The 14,198-nt window shown below is 45.1% G+C and overlaps 1 protein-coding gene across 2 annotated transcripts in view; it reads left to right on the top strand.

The window, feature by feature from the left end:
- The first annotated feature begins 11,329 nt into the window (after window positions 1-11,329).
- Dpp4 (dipeptidyl peptidase 4) overlaps window positions 11,330-14,198 on the top strand; it is a 79,114-nt gene continuing 76,245 nt past the window's right edge. For both annotated transcript variants that reach the window (XM_087900008.1, XM_087900007.1), the window contains exons 1-2: window positions 11,330-11,481; window positions 11,975-12,059. In XM_087900008.1, coding sequence (XP_087756134.1) covers window positions 11,476-11,481; window positions 11,975-12,059 — 91 coding nt within the window. In that variant the 5' untranslated portion in view covers window positions 11,330-11,475. The remainder of the gene's footprint in view (window positions 11,482-11,974; window positions 12,060-14,198) is intronic.

The following is a 14,198-nucleotide window of genomic DNA, read 5'->3' as shown; positions in this document are numbered from 1 at the left end:
GAGTTTTGTTTATGTTTTTTCTAGGAATGCTGACATGCATCTGGGTACTGTTCATGATGTGGATTCATCTGTCCAGAGGCCTGAGGACAAAGCCTCTGCTATGGAGCTGTCTGACCTGATTGCTGCGGAGCTGGCGGGTTCCTGAAAAGTGATCCAGCTCCTACCCTTGTTCTATCAGTTATTGCTGTACTGTTATTGCAGTACATTGCTATATTGTTATTGCTGTACAATTGCTGTACTGCTGGATTTCCCCTTGATTTGTCAGTTATTGCTTGCTATCAGTTTTTCTTATCCTGTCAGCTATTTCTGCTGAGCACTATGGGTATCTTCAAGGCAGGTTGCAAAATGCCATGGTTGTTCAAATTAAGAATTGGATACTGAGGTTAATCTTGACAGATTGGATATGGTTTTTTGACCTTTGCTGGTCACAGAATAGGATTTTTACTGTTTTTCATGGTCCCTGAAATACAAAATTTACTAATTGGCTGTCATTTATTCTAGTTAGCTTTCCAGGGACCTTACACCAGTGCTATTGAGACCTTACTTAAAGGGGCTCTATTCTGAGCAGAGTTTCCAGGATTGTGCCAAAGCACAATCTCCTTTGGGAATGCTTGTATATGCTGGAGCATGAAATTCATGATCTCATGAAGCCGGAGTCAGGACTACTCAGGTCAAGTCCTTTTGGCATTCGCCTCAAAATATCTTTCAGCATAATCTGGCTGGACTCAATGTATGACTAGTAACCAAAGACAAGTAAGGATTGAATGGGAGGAGACTCTGACCTAAGACAGAAAGGTATTTTGACCTGGAATACTTTTTCCACGACGGGTAAAGAGTCTGCCTGGCCATCACCACCTAAGACAAGGTGCTAGTCATCATATTTTATATAAAAGGGGGACTTGTGGGACCCTGTCCTCCCTGATCCTTGAGACCAAAATACTGGATGCAAATAATGTTTACGCTAACCAGCTAAGCTTCCTGCTAGTTCCGTCCTTGGTTCTGCTACAGCCTGGTACATTAGCCTGAGGGATCTATTTTACTTTAAAATGGTAATTTCTCAACCTGCCTCAAAGAAGCTCAGGTGCCAAGGCCCATCTAACCTGTCTGACATTGCCTTGAACCCTCGACCACCTGCCTGGGGAAAAACTCCCACAAAGGCCAGTTTCCCCAGCCCCCTCTGGGTGGGAGGAGTTTTCCTTTACTGGGGCCTTTATTCTCCTTCCTGCTTTTGTTGGGAGGAGGCCTTGCCCTTTCTGATCCCGGTTGCCCACTGGTATAAATACCCGACTTGAGTTTAATAAAGTTGCCATTTACTCTTGGTAAATGAGCAAAGGTCTCTTTTTTGTGTATGTCTGTTTTTAACCCTCAGGACAATCATCCGTTCTCGTGGGCCTGAGTTCGGGAAGGCGCGCGCCTGGGTCGGGTGTGGATATCCACTGGAAGGCGGGCTCTAACAGTTGAGTTCATTAATATTAAGTGATATTAATGACCAGTGGTTGTTGATTCTGATTATTACTTGTGTGTGTGTATGTGTGTGTGTGTGTGTGTGTAGTAGAGTTTGTGTGTTTCTCTTCTTTGAGTTGTGGTTGTGAAGGGTTGCTAGATGTCTGGGTTATTGTAGGTAGTGATGGCAATGTTGGATTCCTTGGGTTGTGATTTTCCTTCTATTACTTTCTGTAAGGCTGGATTTGTGGCTACAAATTGTTTAAATTCATTTTTATCCTGGAATATTTTGTTTTCTCCATTGATAGTGAATGATAGCTTGGCTGGGTATAGTAGTCTGGGCTTGCATCCATGGTCTCTTAGTTTCTGCAGTACCTCTATCCAGTATCTTCTGATTTTCATGGTTTCCATAGAGAAGTCTGGTGTAAGCCTGATAGGTTTACCTTTATAAGTCACTTGACCTTTTTCCTTTGCAGCTCTTAATATTCTTTCTTTAATCTGTATGTTTTGTGTTTTGATTATTATATGGCAAGGGGATGCTTTTTTCTGATCCAGTCTATTCGGTGTTCTGTATGCTTCTTCCACCTTCATAGGAATATCGTTCTTTAGATTGGGAAAGTTTTCTTCTATAATTTTGTTGAATATATTTTCTGGGCCTTTGATCTGCCGTTCTTCTCCTTCTTCAATCCCTATTATTCTTAGATTTGGTTTTTTTATTGTGTCCCACAATTCCTGAATGTTTTGTGATGAGAATTTGTTGGATTTGCTGTTTTCTTTGGTCAGAGCGTTTAATTTGTCTATGGTGTCCTCAGAGTCTGAGATTCTTTCTTCTATCTCTTGTATTCTGTTGGTTATGCTTGTTTCTGAAGTCTCTGTTCATTTACCTAGATTTTCCATAGCCAACCGGCCCTCAGTTCGTGGTTTCTTCATTGACTCCATTTCAGTTTTCAAATCTTGAACTGTTTCCATTACCTGTTTGATTGTTTTTTCTTGGTTTCCCAGAATTTCATTTATGGATTTACTCATTTCTTCAAACTTTTTGGAATATTTCTCTTCCAATTCTTTACTCATTTCCTCAATCTTTTTGTTATACTTATCTTCCATTTCTTTACGGCAGGTTTTCACCTCCTGTTTAAGTTCCTCTATTATTTTCATATAGATCCGCTTAGAGTCAATTTCTTCTATTTCTTCTGGAGTAGGGTGTTCAATTCTTCTCATTTCGTGCTCCCTGGATTCTGGAGATGTCATGTTGCCTTTCAGGTTGTTGGAGGAATTCTTGCATTGGCGCCTGCCCATCTCCACCTCTCTGGATGAAACTCCTCCGCACTCTCTGGATAGAACTCCTCAGCACTCTCTGGATAGAGCTCCTCAGCACGGCAGCTGGGATAGCTGGCCTTCCCAGGGCCCAGGAGACAAGAGTGCAGCGGCAGTGGGGGCAGGGAGGGGTCCGGTGAAACAGGGAAGACCCTGCCGCAGAAGCTGAGTGGGGGAGGGGCTGTGCTCTCTTCCCAGGCTGGCCGCCCAGGCTAGCACCCACTCACCTCTCCGGGTAGAACTCCTCGGCACTGCTACAGGGGTACCTGGTCTTCCCAGGGCCCAGGAGACAAGAGTGCAGGGCAGTGGGGGCAGGGAGGGGTCCGGTGAAACATGGAAGACCCTGCTGCAGAAGCTGAGTGGGGGAGGGGCTGTGCTTTCTTCCCAGGCTGGCCGCCCAGGCTAGCACCCACTCACCTCTCCGGGTAGAACTCCTCCTCAAGAAGTCTTTTTATAAATCTTTATGATTATGTGATTTACCAATTAAAATAGAATAGAAAAAAAAAGGTTCCATCCCCCTCAATAAAAAAGCAGAGGATTCTTTTCTTGTTTGTTTGTTCATTTGGTTGGTTGGTTAGTTTTTACTCTAATTTAGTCCCCGGCTCCAGCACACTTTCACTAATCCTTTTTATTTCTCTCCCCAAATCCTAGGAACTATACCCACCCCTACCACCTGAGCCCTAATGCCAAACCATAAACACCTCATAAACATCTCCCACATCAGCACATCCCCCACGTGTTTACAGCCCAGACAACACAAGGGAACAGCTGGCCTCATAGCTACAGCCACTTTGAAGAATCCGATTCTAAGGATTTAATATATTTTCTCATGAACCATGTAATTATTTCTTAAGGCAGAGGTTGAAGTAAGCAAGTTCTTCAAATTAAAAAGCCCACACACTCTCCAAAGGGCACCATCAAAAGAAGAGCACAAAGGTCTTCAGAGACTGGCTTGTGGCTGGTTTACCAGGTGTTTACTGAGCACTTGAAGGTTACCAGGGAGAGGTGAGCTTTGATCCGAGAGCCACGGGAGATCTGCTAGGTGGCCTGTGCATGAGCATCAGGATCTCATTCTCAGGGATAAACTATAGCGCTCCCTGCTTGGAGGGAGGCAACTGTCCAGTAAGGAGCAATAGGTGTCCCACAGCCCCTGTGTTCCCATCACTTTTCCCCCTACCTCCTGCAGCCAGACAGCCTCTCCCCTCTCCTCTTTCCTGTTCCGTCTGGGCTTCCAGTTTCCACCCTAAGCGCACACAGAAGAATATGAGGTTGATACTAATTTATTTTCAATTTATTCAATGACAGCGACTACTGATAGGCCCCAGCAACTTTTCAAGCAGTGGAGAAGAATGGCAGAGACAGGTAAGGAAGTAGGTGAAACATTTCCACTCTCCTTAAGGAGACTGTTTGGTAAACAATAAGCCCTAACTTGGTTTGTGCTGTTTATTTGGTTCATTTCTATTTGTGCTCCCGCCCACCCCCTTGGGAGTCACGCGTATACAAATGCCATTGTCACCCATTTTCTTTTGCCCCTGTACCTCTTGGGCTCAGCCACAGAGAGGCAAGGCATTAAAAGAAAAAAAAAACTACAGCAATTATTTCTTCTGTTTTTATAGCTGCTTTGCTGTTTATTCTAGATAACCTCAACTCCAAGACTCAGGTTCTTCACAGGAGCCGTTACCATAAGAGTTGCATGGACAGTGTGGTGTTCCGGAGTGTCTGACCTATAATAATAATCATGACAAATGGGAATCATTATGATTCTATGCAGCTTTCTGTCACAATAGCAAAGTACTTGAGATATTAAAATTTTAAATAGAAAAGCTTTTGTTGGTTCATAGATTTTGAAGGGTTAAACCCGTACCCAATATTTGCCCTATAATGAGGCTGAGGGTCACAGTGGTGAGCACTGGGGCAGAGCTAAGCTGCTTTCCTCATTCCTAGAGAGCAAAATTTAAAAGGAAAGACTGGAGTCTTAGATCCCTCTTTGAAGCCATGCCTCCTTGAAATAGACACCTGACACAGAACCACAGTTGGTGTGGGAGGTCCTTCTGTCTATGTGTTGCTTTGATTGGTTAATGAATAAAGGGACTGCTTTGGGCCTATAACAGAGCTATAGGGGAACAGAGCTAGGCAGAGAAAACTAAATGGACTGCTGGGAGGAAGAAGGTGCAGTCGGGAGATGCCATGGATCCGCAGCCAGAGATAGTTGTGCTGAAATTACTGGTAAGCCATGGCCACGTGGCAATATACAGATTAATAGAAATGGGTTAAATTAAGATGTAGGAGTTAGCCAATAAGCAGTTAGAGCTAATGGACCAAGCAGTGTTTTAATTAATACAGTTCTTGTGTGATTATTTTGGGGTTGGGTGTCTGGGACAAACAAGCAGTCTCCTTGCAATACACAGTAGTGTCACTTTGGAGACCAGCTGCTAAGAGTAGACCTTAGGAGATGTCTACACCTTAGTAATGAGGTACTTAACAATGGAGTCAATATATGATAACATTTTAAGTCAGGGATTGACTCAAGCAATCAGAAGTAGTCAGAGTCCTGATAGGCAGATATTACAAGGAGAGGGACTCTTTGTTTGTCCCGGCCACTGAGCTAGCTTACACCCGAAATGATCACACAGAAACTGTATTTGTTAAAACACTGCTTGGCCCATTAGCTCTAGTTTCTTATTGGCTAATTCTTACATCTTAATTTAACCCATTTCTATTAATCTGTGTATTGCCACGTGACTGTGACTTACCGGCAAGATTCAAACCAGCATCTGTCTCAGGCATAAGATCCATGGTGTCTCTCACTCTGCCCTTCTTCCCAGCATTCAGTTCTGTCTTCTCTGCCTACCTAAGTTCTGCCCTATCAGGCCTAAAGCAGTTTCTTTATTCATTAACCAATGAAAGCAAGACATGAACAGAAAAATCTTCTATACCAGGCAGAAATGTACTACTATACTAGAATATTACAGACTGGAAAATTATAAACTTCATAAATTTATTTGTCTTACATTTCTGGACACTAAGGAGTGATGAAGGCCTTCTTGCTGTATCACAGTGTTATGTACTGTCCATGGGGACCCCAAAAGATCACCAGGAATAACAACTCACCAAAATGCAAAAGCAAGGTTTATTATCATGCATGAGTGCAAGTTGGCAGGGACCTCATCAGCACAGCAGGGAGAGGAGAGGAAGTACACAACCCTTCTAGAGGGCATTATTAAAGGCATAAAGCAGAAAAGTTAGATTAGCAGGGTGTGGGGTGATGGGTTCAATCCTGATTGGCTTGTGCCTAGGGACTTTTCACAAATTTTATTTTCAAACCTTGCCTGTTGCATGTCAAGTTTTCTTATCTGCTGACCTTTGGGTGGGGACATTCTGCCATTATCTGTACTTTACAAATGGCTACCCTGTTACTTTTACCCCTAGCCATTTCTGAGGACTGGAATGTTTTACGGGAAATAGCTTACACAAGACCCAAGATGGAGGCAGAGGACAAAAGGGAGGAACTTTAGTTCTTCAGGAGAATGGTGGAGGGCGTCACATGGCGAGAGTGGGAGCAGGGAGGAGGGCAGAGCCTCCCACCCTCTTTTATAATTAGTCCATTCATAGCAGCTGCTAACCTACTCCCACAGTAATGGCCTCACATCCATATTCATGAGGGCAGTGCCCCAACATCTTAATCACTTCCTAAATGCCCCAACTGTTATCACTAGCCTGATACCAATTATATTTCAACAAGAGTTTTGGGGAAACTCTTTGGGTCATGGTAGTCAGTCTATGAGGAAGTTTCCAGACTCAAAAATTCACAGTCCCTGAATGGAAATAGATCTTTTCAAGAAATGATTCTGACCCAGGATGCTGTCACTGTACATAATTTAAATACTCTCCTAAGCTTTTCTCAGTACATATAAAATTTGGGGTCCCCTATGGAAAAGGGTATACTTAGACCTTCCTGGAGTATTAAATACCAGCCCCGGGTTTATGTGACTTTCTCTGTAATTAAAACACTTCTATGGTGGTTGGACAGACAGCTTAGCCATTAAGAGTTCTTGCTCTTGCTGAGGATCTGGGTTCAGTTCCCAGCACTACAAGACAGCTAACAACCTGTGGTCCTAGCTCAAGTTCCAGGGGATCCAGTGCCCTCTTCTGGATTGCACAGGCACTGCATGTACATAATGCAAGACACACATTCAAGCAAAATACCTACAACCATAAAAAATACCCGTAAAAACAAACAACAGTGTTGTCTGTTGATATAGTCTGTTGATAGTTCCCTGTTGTTCTTCCCACGAACGACCACAAACTGAGTTGCTTTGTTTATGTATTTGTTTGTTTGAATGAACATACAAAGAATTAATATTCCTTCTGGCATTTTCAAAGAGAATTTGCTTTTGGTGATTCTCCTACCCACTTCTTCTCCTCCATCACCCCTCCCCCATGCTGTTGTTCCAAATTTACTCTAGTATAGTTTTAGAGACTGCAAATCGGAGATATTTTCTGCTGGGACCATCAGGATGTCAGGAGGGCTCTGCTCCTTCACAGGTTCCAAAGGAGAATCTATTTCCTCATCTGCTCCAATGCCTACAGACTGCCTGTGATTGTTCTTTATACTATGAAGATATATTATGGAGGAGGAGCCTACAGGGAGATGCTGGTGCTGTGGTAGTCTGAATGTCACTGGCCGCCACAGTCTCAAAGGAAGTGGTACTATTAGGATCTGTGACTTGTTGGAGTAGGTGTCACCTTGTTGGAGGAAGCCAGTCACTGTGGGAGTGGGCTTTGAGGTTTTCTATTCTCAGGATACTGTCTAGTGTATCACTTGACTTCCTATTGCCTGTAAGGTGTAGAACTCAGCTCCAATATTGTGTCGACCTGCATGCAGCCATGCTCCCCACCATGATGATAATGGATTGAACCTCCGAACTGTAAGCGAGTCACCCCAATTAAATGTTTCCTTACAAGAGTTACTGTGGTCATGGTGCCTCTTTCACAGCAATAGAAATCCTCACTTGGTGTGGGAAGTCCTTCTGTATATGTGTTGCTTTTATTGGTTAATGATAAAGTTGCTTTTGACCAATGGCTTAACAAAGTAAAGCCAGGTGGGAAATCCAAACAGAGATGTAGAGCAAGAGTAGGCAGAGTCAGTGAGAAGCCATGTAGGCACCACAGGAGACAGATGCCTCCACCAGAGCGCAATGAAACTTTGCTGGTTGGTCGCAACCTCATGATGATGCACAGATTAATGAAGATGGGTTAGTTTAGGATGTAAGAGCTACCTAAAAAATACTCTTAAGTGTTGGTGTGGGAGAATTGTCTGTATTCTGTCAATCATATTTTAATAAAACGCTGATTGGCCAGGCAGGCAGTATAGGCGGGAAAGCCAGACAGGAAGTAGGGGTGGAGCAAAGAGGCTGGGAGTATTCTGGAAGCAGAAGCTCCCTCAGCCATTTCCTGCACAGACCACCGAAGAGGCAACGTGTAAGCTGTCACACTGAGAAAGGTACTGAGCCCATGTGGCTAACGTAGATAAGGATAATGGGGTAACATAAGTTATAAGAGCAAATAAGTAGCCTGACCTAATGGGTCAATCAGTTTATAATCTTATGGAGTCTTGTGTGTGATTTTCCTTGGGGCATGCCAGCTGTGGGGTACCGGGAGGGATGGAAACCCCAACAAGCCCTCATGTTACAAAGTGTATTGCAAATAATATAGTTTCTGTGTGATTATTACAGGTCTGAGTGGCTGGGACCGAGCAAACAGCCTCTGTCAACACTTACTAAGACAGGTTCCATCCCTCCACACTGATATGGAAATTTTGAAGTACATTCCTGAGTAAGGGGCATAGATCATGGCCACTATTCAAGAACCTCACTAACTCAAAGGCCCCTTGCACTTGAAAAGTTGACACGTCGGGGTATACCCTCTGCAAGGGAAGGTAAGCCACTGCAGCCTCCGTATCCACCACAAAGAAGAACAATGCTCCCCAAAACTCCGGATTTTGGAGACACTCTGCACTGTAATTCGGTGTGCTTCTCCACCCCTTTGCTTAGTGCCCTGCCAGGCTGTTTCTTCTGAATAGAACTTGTAGTGAGAGTTCTGCAAGTCTATGCAATCGCACGAGTTTCCGTGCAGCTCGCGCTTTATGTCCCAGTAGAGGCAGTCCTTAGCGGAAAAGCCAAAGCAGTTAGGCCCAATAATAGAGTCATGAAAAATGCCTCAGAGTTAAAAACATCTTTATCAACTTCTTTTTAAAAAACTGTATCTTATGTGCACGAACGGTTTGTCTACATGTATGTCTGTGTACCATGGTCATATCTGGTTCCCAAAGAGGCATGAAGAGGATACAGGGCCCACTAGGAATGAAGCTATACATAACTGTGAAATCCCATGTGACTGATGGGATTCCAATTCAGGTCCTCTGGAATAACAGCAAGCTCTCTTAAGCCATAAGCCATCTCTCCAGCCCTGCCAGTTTCTGTAGACAGAGTCTCACTGTGTAGCCCTGACTGAACTGGAACTATGTTATAATTAATTATGCCAAAGCTTAGGGGACCTCCTTGAAGGTGGCTACAATGGCAAATGACTGCTTTCTATTTGAATTTCAGCAACTGCCTTGCTCCGGGGGTTATAGGAGCGTCTGAAGGCACAACCATGAAACGTCACGTGCATCCGTTTTCTTGAGCTACTATGACGAGCTACCACAAACTTGATGGTTACAACAATCGTGGTTTGTTCCCTGGTTCTGGAAGCGAGAAGTCTGAACTCAAGGGGTCCTACACTGAAGATTCCTTACTGTAAGGAAAATATCTATCTGCTCTAGGCCTCTGTGCTTATAGGTGACCATCTTCCCCCTCTCTAGGCCATTTCCCTCTGCGAGTGCCTCTGTTTCTCCATTTTATAAAGAATGAATCACATTGGATTAAATCCTCATCATTTCACACGCAGAGTACCTATATGCAAATGAGAACCTTTAGAAGATTCACTTTGAGTATCACCAACTAGCTATAAAAACAGGTTCTCCATGATGAATGGAGTTTTACTTGATCTTCTAAGTGATAAAGTGGACCCGGGCAGACACCTCAGACCACCACGTGCTATGGTAGAGACAAGCCCACCGGATACCACAAGGCCAAAACAAACACTGGTGCAGAGAACTTGGTTTCCGCTGTGCCTTCTCCCATCAGGTTAATGTCTCACTTTCCTTCAGTGGCTTTGTGGAGAGCGCCCTGTAACCAAGAACAGTGGAGGGAAGAGACATCTTTCTTTAGCAAACAAAGCTATCACAGCTCTTTGGGGATAGCTGCTACGATCAAAGCTCTACTCAAGAAATCTTCCTAAGACCCAGAACCTTGAGGGGTACATCTGCTTTTCCATTCTGTGTGGGGAAAGAGTGATGGGGTAGAAGATCTATGCCAACTCGAGTATTGACCAGTTGATTGACTAAGGATTTATTAAAAACACCATCAAAAGCCTGACACACGAAAGTCTCTCAAAATGTGCACCGAGTATGGAAGCAATCATGTAGGAATGGAAGATTTATCCCAGGAAACAAGATGATCTATTCTGTAGATGCGATCCAATGGCTCTTAGTGCAGCCCAGAGCTGACGTAGATATTACTGCTATAACTCCCCCCACTATTGTAAGTGCCCCAAGTGCTGAGAGCAACGGACAGCAAGGCGTCCATCTTATACTGTTCCCTGGAGGCCTTTTTAGATTGCTTCTTCAGTTCCAGCTCAAGATCCAAATAAGTCTTGATTCAAGTTCTTCGGGTGTTGGGAGAGAGAGGTGGAAACAGACGGGGCAGTCGGGAGACATAATGAAGGGGACAATTTGCGTACCTTAGTCCGTTTGTATGGCCTGCCACGGATGGCGATTTATAAAGAAATGGATTCCTTTACATTGTGGAGACACGGAGACCTAAAGTCAAATGATTTTGGTATTCTGGCTGTGTCCTGCACTCTCAATTGAAGCTCCAAAACTTCACGGCGGAGTAACTTGGTGGAGTGACTTAATGTCCCCATGCATAACCACCCTCCCTGTAAAATAGCACAATAAACCGTAGAGCAGTGCTTAAGTAACTTCCAAGTAAGCATTATTTTTCGTGTCTTGATTAGAAGACGCTGCAAAACTAGTGGAATCTCCCTGGGGAGGATTAATGCAGATATTCGGCCTGAAGTGCCATTCAAAAGTGAACAATCACCCTTTCTTGCCCTTTGCCAGCCAGACAGCACGGGACACCCAACTCCTCTCAGCATGACACACCTCTCACGGAAAGAGAACTGGTGGTCAGTTTCTGCAGTGAACTGTGAATCTGCCAAACCCCATGCCTCCTTGGACCTCGGTTTCCTCATTCGTCCCCGCAAGGAAGCAGCAGTTAAACCCCAATATGCAATGTCCCTTTCAGCAAAGGGGGATCGCTGTCCTCTGTGTTCCCCCCCCCCCCACACACACACATAGGCGTCCTGCCCGCCACTCCCTGGCTCGCTCTGTGGTTCTCCCGCGATCCGATCCGTCCGCTGCCCCGCGCCCGCTCTGCACGCCGAAGTCTTTTCACTGAGCCCGCCTGGCGCTAACTAATGTTTAACTCGGGCCGAAACTTGGCGGCGAGCGCAGGGCGACTGCGTGCAGAGCAGCGGCGCAGGACGTCCGTCTCCGCGCGGTAATTTCTGCCTGCGCTCAAACACCAGAGCTCAGTTCAGAGGAGCCGCCCGACCATGAAGGTGAGTGCCCCCAGCTTTGCACCTCCCCGGCCCCTGGCTCGGGTTATGGGTGCTGTTTCACCAAACTCTCCCCAAACTGACCCAGATTCCTTGGAGGCAACCTGGAGCTGCCATTAGGCGGAAGCCACGGGGCCAAGTTAACAGGTGAAGGAACGTCCCGTCCTCCGCACCATCTTCTCCCTTAGATCCGTGGAGCGTCCTACTGAGACCCAGGCACTGAGCCTTGGAGGTCGGGGACAATCACCCGTGGAACGCACGCGGCACCCTCACTTGGCTTCAGACGGGTGGGTGGGAGGAGAGATGCCAACAAGATCACAAGATCATGCTCGGGGCCAAAATTCAATGGTTCCTGCCAGAGTGAACCCCAAACCCCATCCGTCTCCTCGTGCCCCTGCAAACCCCTCTGCTTCTGAAGGGGCCTAGGTCCCAGTCCTCTTCCCAGAGGAGGGACGAAGGCTTTTCTCTAATTGTTCACAATCTGACCTGCTTGCAGACACCGTGGAAGGTTCTCCTGGGACTGCTTGGTGTAGCTGCGCTTGTCACCATCATCACTGTGCCCGTGGTTCTCCTGAACAAAGGTAGACAACTTGCAACATCTTTTTATAAAAGCTAGAGTAACTGGAGCTGGGGTCAGGTGACATATGGTCACGCAAAGTGGGCTTAGCTTATAGGGGGCCTGGACCAGTGTATCCCCGCTATAGGACTGACAAGATTCCAAATGCCTTCGCTGCTTCTGGGGGCTCCAATGTTTAGGTTGTAAGCCTTGAGGCTTCCTCGTTTTGTCGTGTAAAACAAACGCGCACTTCCTGAAACTGGAAGAGAGGCTTGGTTTCTCTTCATTAAATGTAGTTGCAAAAATCTTAATCTCGAATTGATGACTTTAGAAGGCTGTGGGAAGAAAGAAAGAAAGAAAGAAAGAAAGAAAGAAAGAAAGAAAGAAAGAAAGAAATTAAGAAAGAAAGAAAGAAAATCCAGACTTTTTTTTCTGCAGGTGCGATGAGAGTTGTCAATTGTAAGATTCGGTTGTAGAAAAGCAATTATTTGATCATTTTTTTTAGAAACATTGCAGCACTAAATTGCCACTGCGCATGACATAGTAAGCTGGAATCAATCAGCTTCTACTGGATTATTTCATTGAAAGACACCTGCATGCGTTTCAGCTCGCCAGAACCTTCTGCTTTAGCTTCAGTACAAAACAGATAATGGGATCCCACAGTTGGATGGGAGCACTGAGAAGAGCTAACGCGGGCCTCCCTGGGCTCTTCTCTCGCGGTCCATCCTGCATTGCTCACGGCACACGGTGTACATTTTGAACCAACCGCACTGGGTGGAAATGTAGTCAAGTGATCTTAGATTTCCAGGCAACAATTGAAAGTTTCTATGTAGAGCCATCAAAAGCATTCCATTCCATGATGGAGCAAAGGTACCAAAGGTTAATAATTGAACCCACTGCTGATGATACTGAATGGAGATATCAGTGGTTACCTCTGTTTTAGTCAATGTAGTTCTGTTGTCTCAGAGCTAAGATAGATCCAAAGTTCAAGGCTGTCCTCAGCTACTGGAGAGGGCCAACCTGTAAGACATGGGACCCTATCATTAAGTAAATAAAAAAAACGTAAAATTTAAATAAAACATTCAAAAATCAATGTGAGGAAAAGATGAGCCATACCTAGAACCAAATAATCTCAAAGCTGTCTTTTCTTCTGAAAAACAGAGACATCATAGCTTCCCAGGAAATACTGTAACTATAGAACTTCCTCAGGGGAAGCCAGTGGGGTTGCGGCCTATGGATAAGCCCATCCGAGATGGAAAAGGGATCCATCTTGAACTTGCCTTCCAAAGGGCTTGCTCCAATTACCATTAACTATAAGACTTCTATGCTACTGGCTAGAGTATGCAGACTGTGGAGGGCCCGTTTTGCCTTTTCAATGGACAGCATCCAATCTCTTCTCTAAACAAAATATCAAGGATGTTCCTCTGCAGAAGGCTTCTTGAGAGACCTGCATGTCTCCTTTCACTGACTCTTAGGGTTTTAACTAGAGAGGCCTGAGCACGCTGCCCTAAGGACCGGAAGGAGTTCTCTTAGGGAATCTGTAAAAGCCTGAAGAGTAAGAAAACATGCATGGCTCGTGTGTCAACACACAGCGATCATATTCTGTGCTCTAGGATTCTAAAGGTCTGAGGGCCAGAGAAGAAGGTGTAGGTGGGAGCAAGAAGCAAGAAATGGGCTTTAATCCCTAGGTGACAGAAAGCTATGGAGAATTATATATACTTAGATTATGTATTTTACTTTATCTATGAGTGTTTGCCTGTTCCAGGTATCAGTTGGATACTTGGTGCCTGTGGAAGTCCGGTTCCCCGGAACTGAAAGTACAGATGCTTGTGAGCCATCCTGTAGGTGCTGGGAACTAAACCCTGACCCTCTCCAAGAGCAACAAGCACTCTCTCCCACTGCTGAACCATCTCTCCAGTCCCCTTTAATATATGGAGGGGAGGGGGAGTTTCTAGCATGCCTGGTTTCCTGGGATTGATAGTGGGAGAAAAAGCTGGAAGGGAAAGCAAGGAACTGGGCCCCAAACAAGGCACAGTTCACAGTTTGGGAGCTGGAAGCTACTCAGATGTGAATGATTCTACTTTTGTGACTGGTTAACCTCGAGAAAGTGTGGGGGAGGGTAGCCGAGAATGCCTCCTGGGGACCTGGCAGAAACCTGGTTTCC

The sequence above is a fragment of the Myodes glareolus genome, chromosome 21 (assembly GCF_982192425.1).
Source record: "Myodes glareolus chromosome 21, mMyoGla1.1, whole genome shotgun sequence".
In the NCBI taxonomy this organism is placed as follows: Eukaryota; Metazoa; Chordata; class Mammalia; order Rodentia; family Cricetidae; genus Myodes; species Myodes glareolus.
This window is presented reverse-complemented; position numbering and strand designations above follow the sequence as displayed.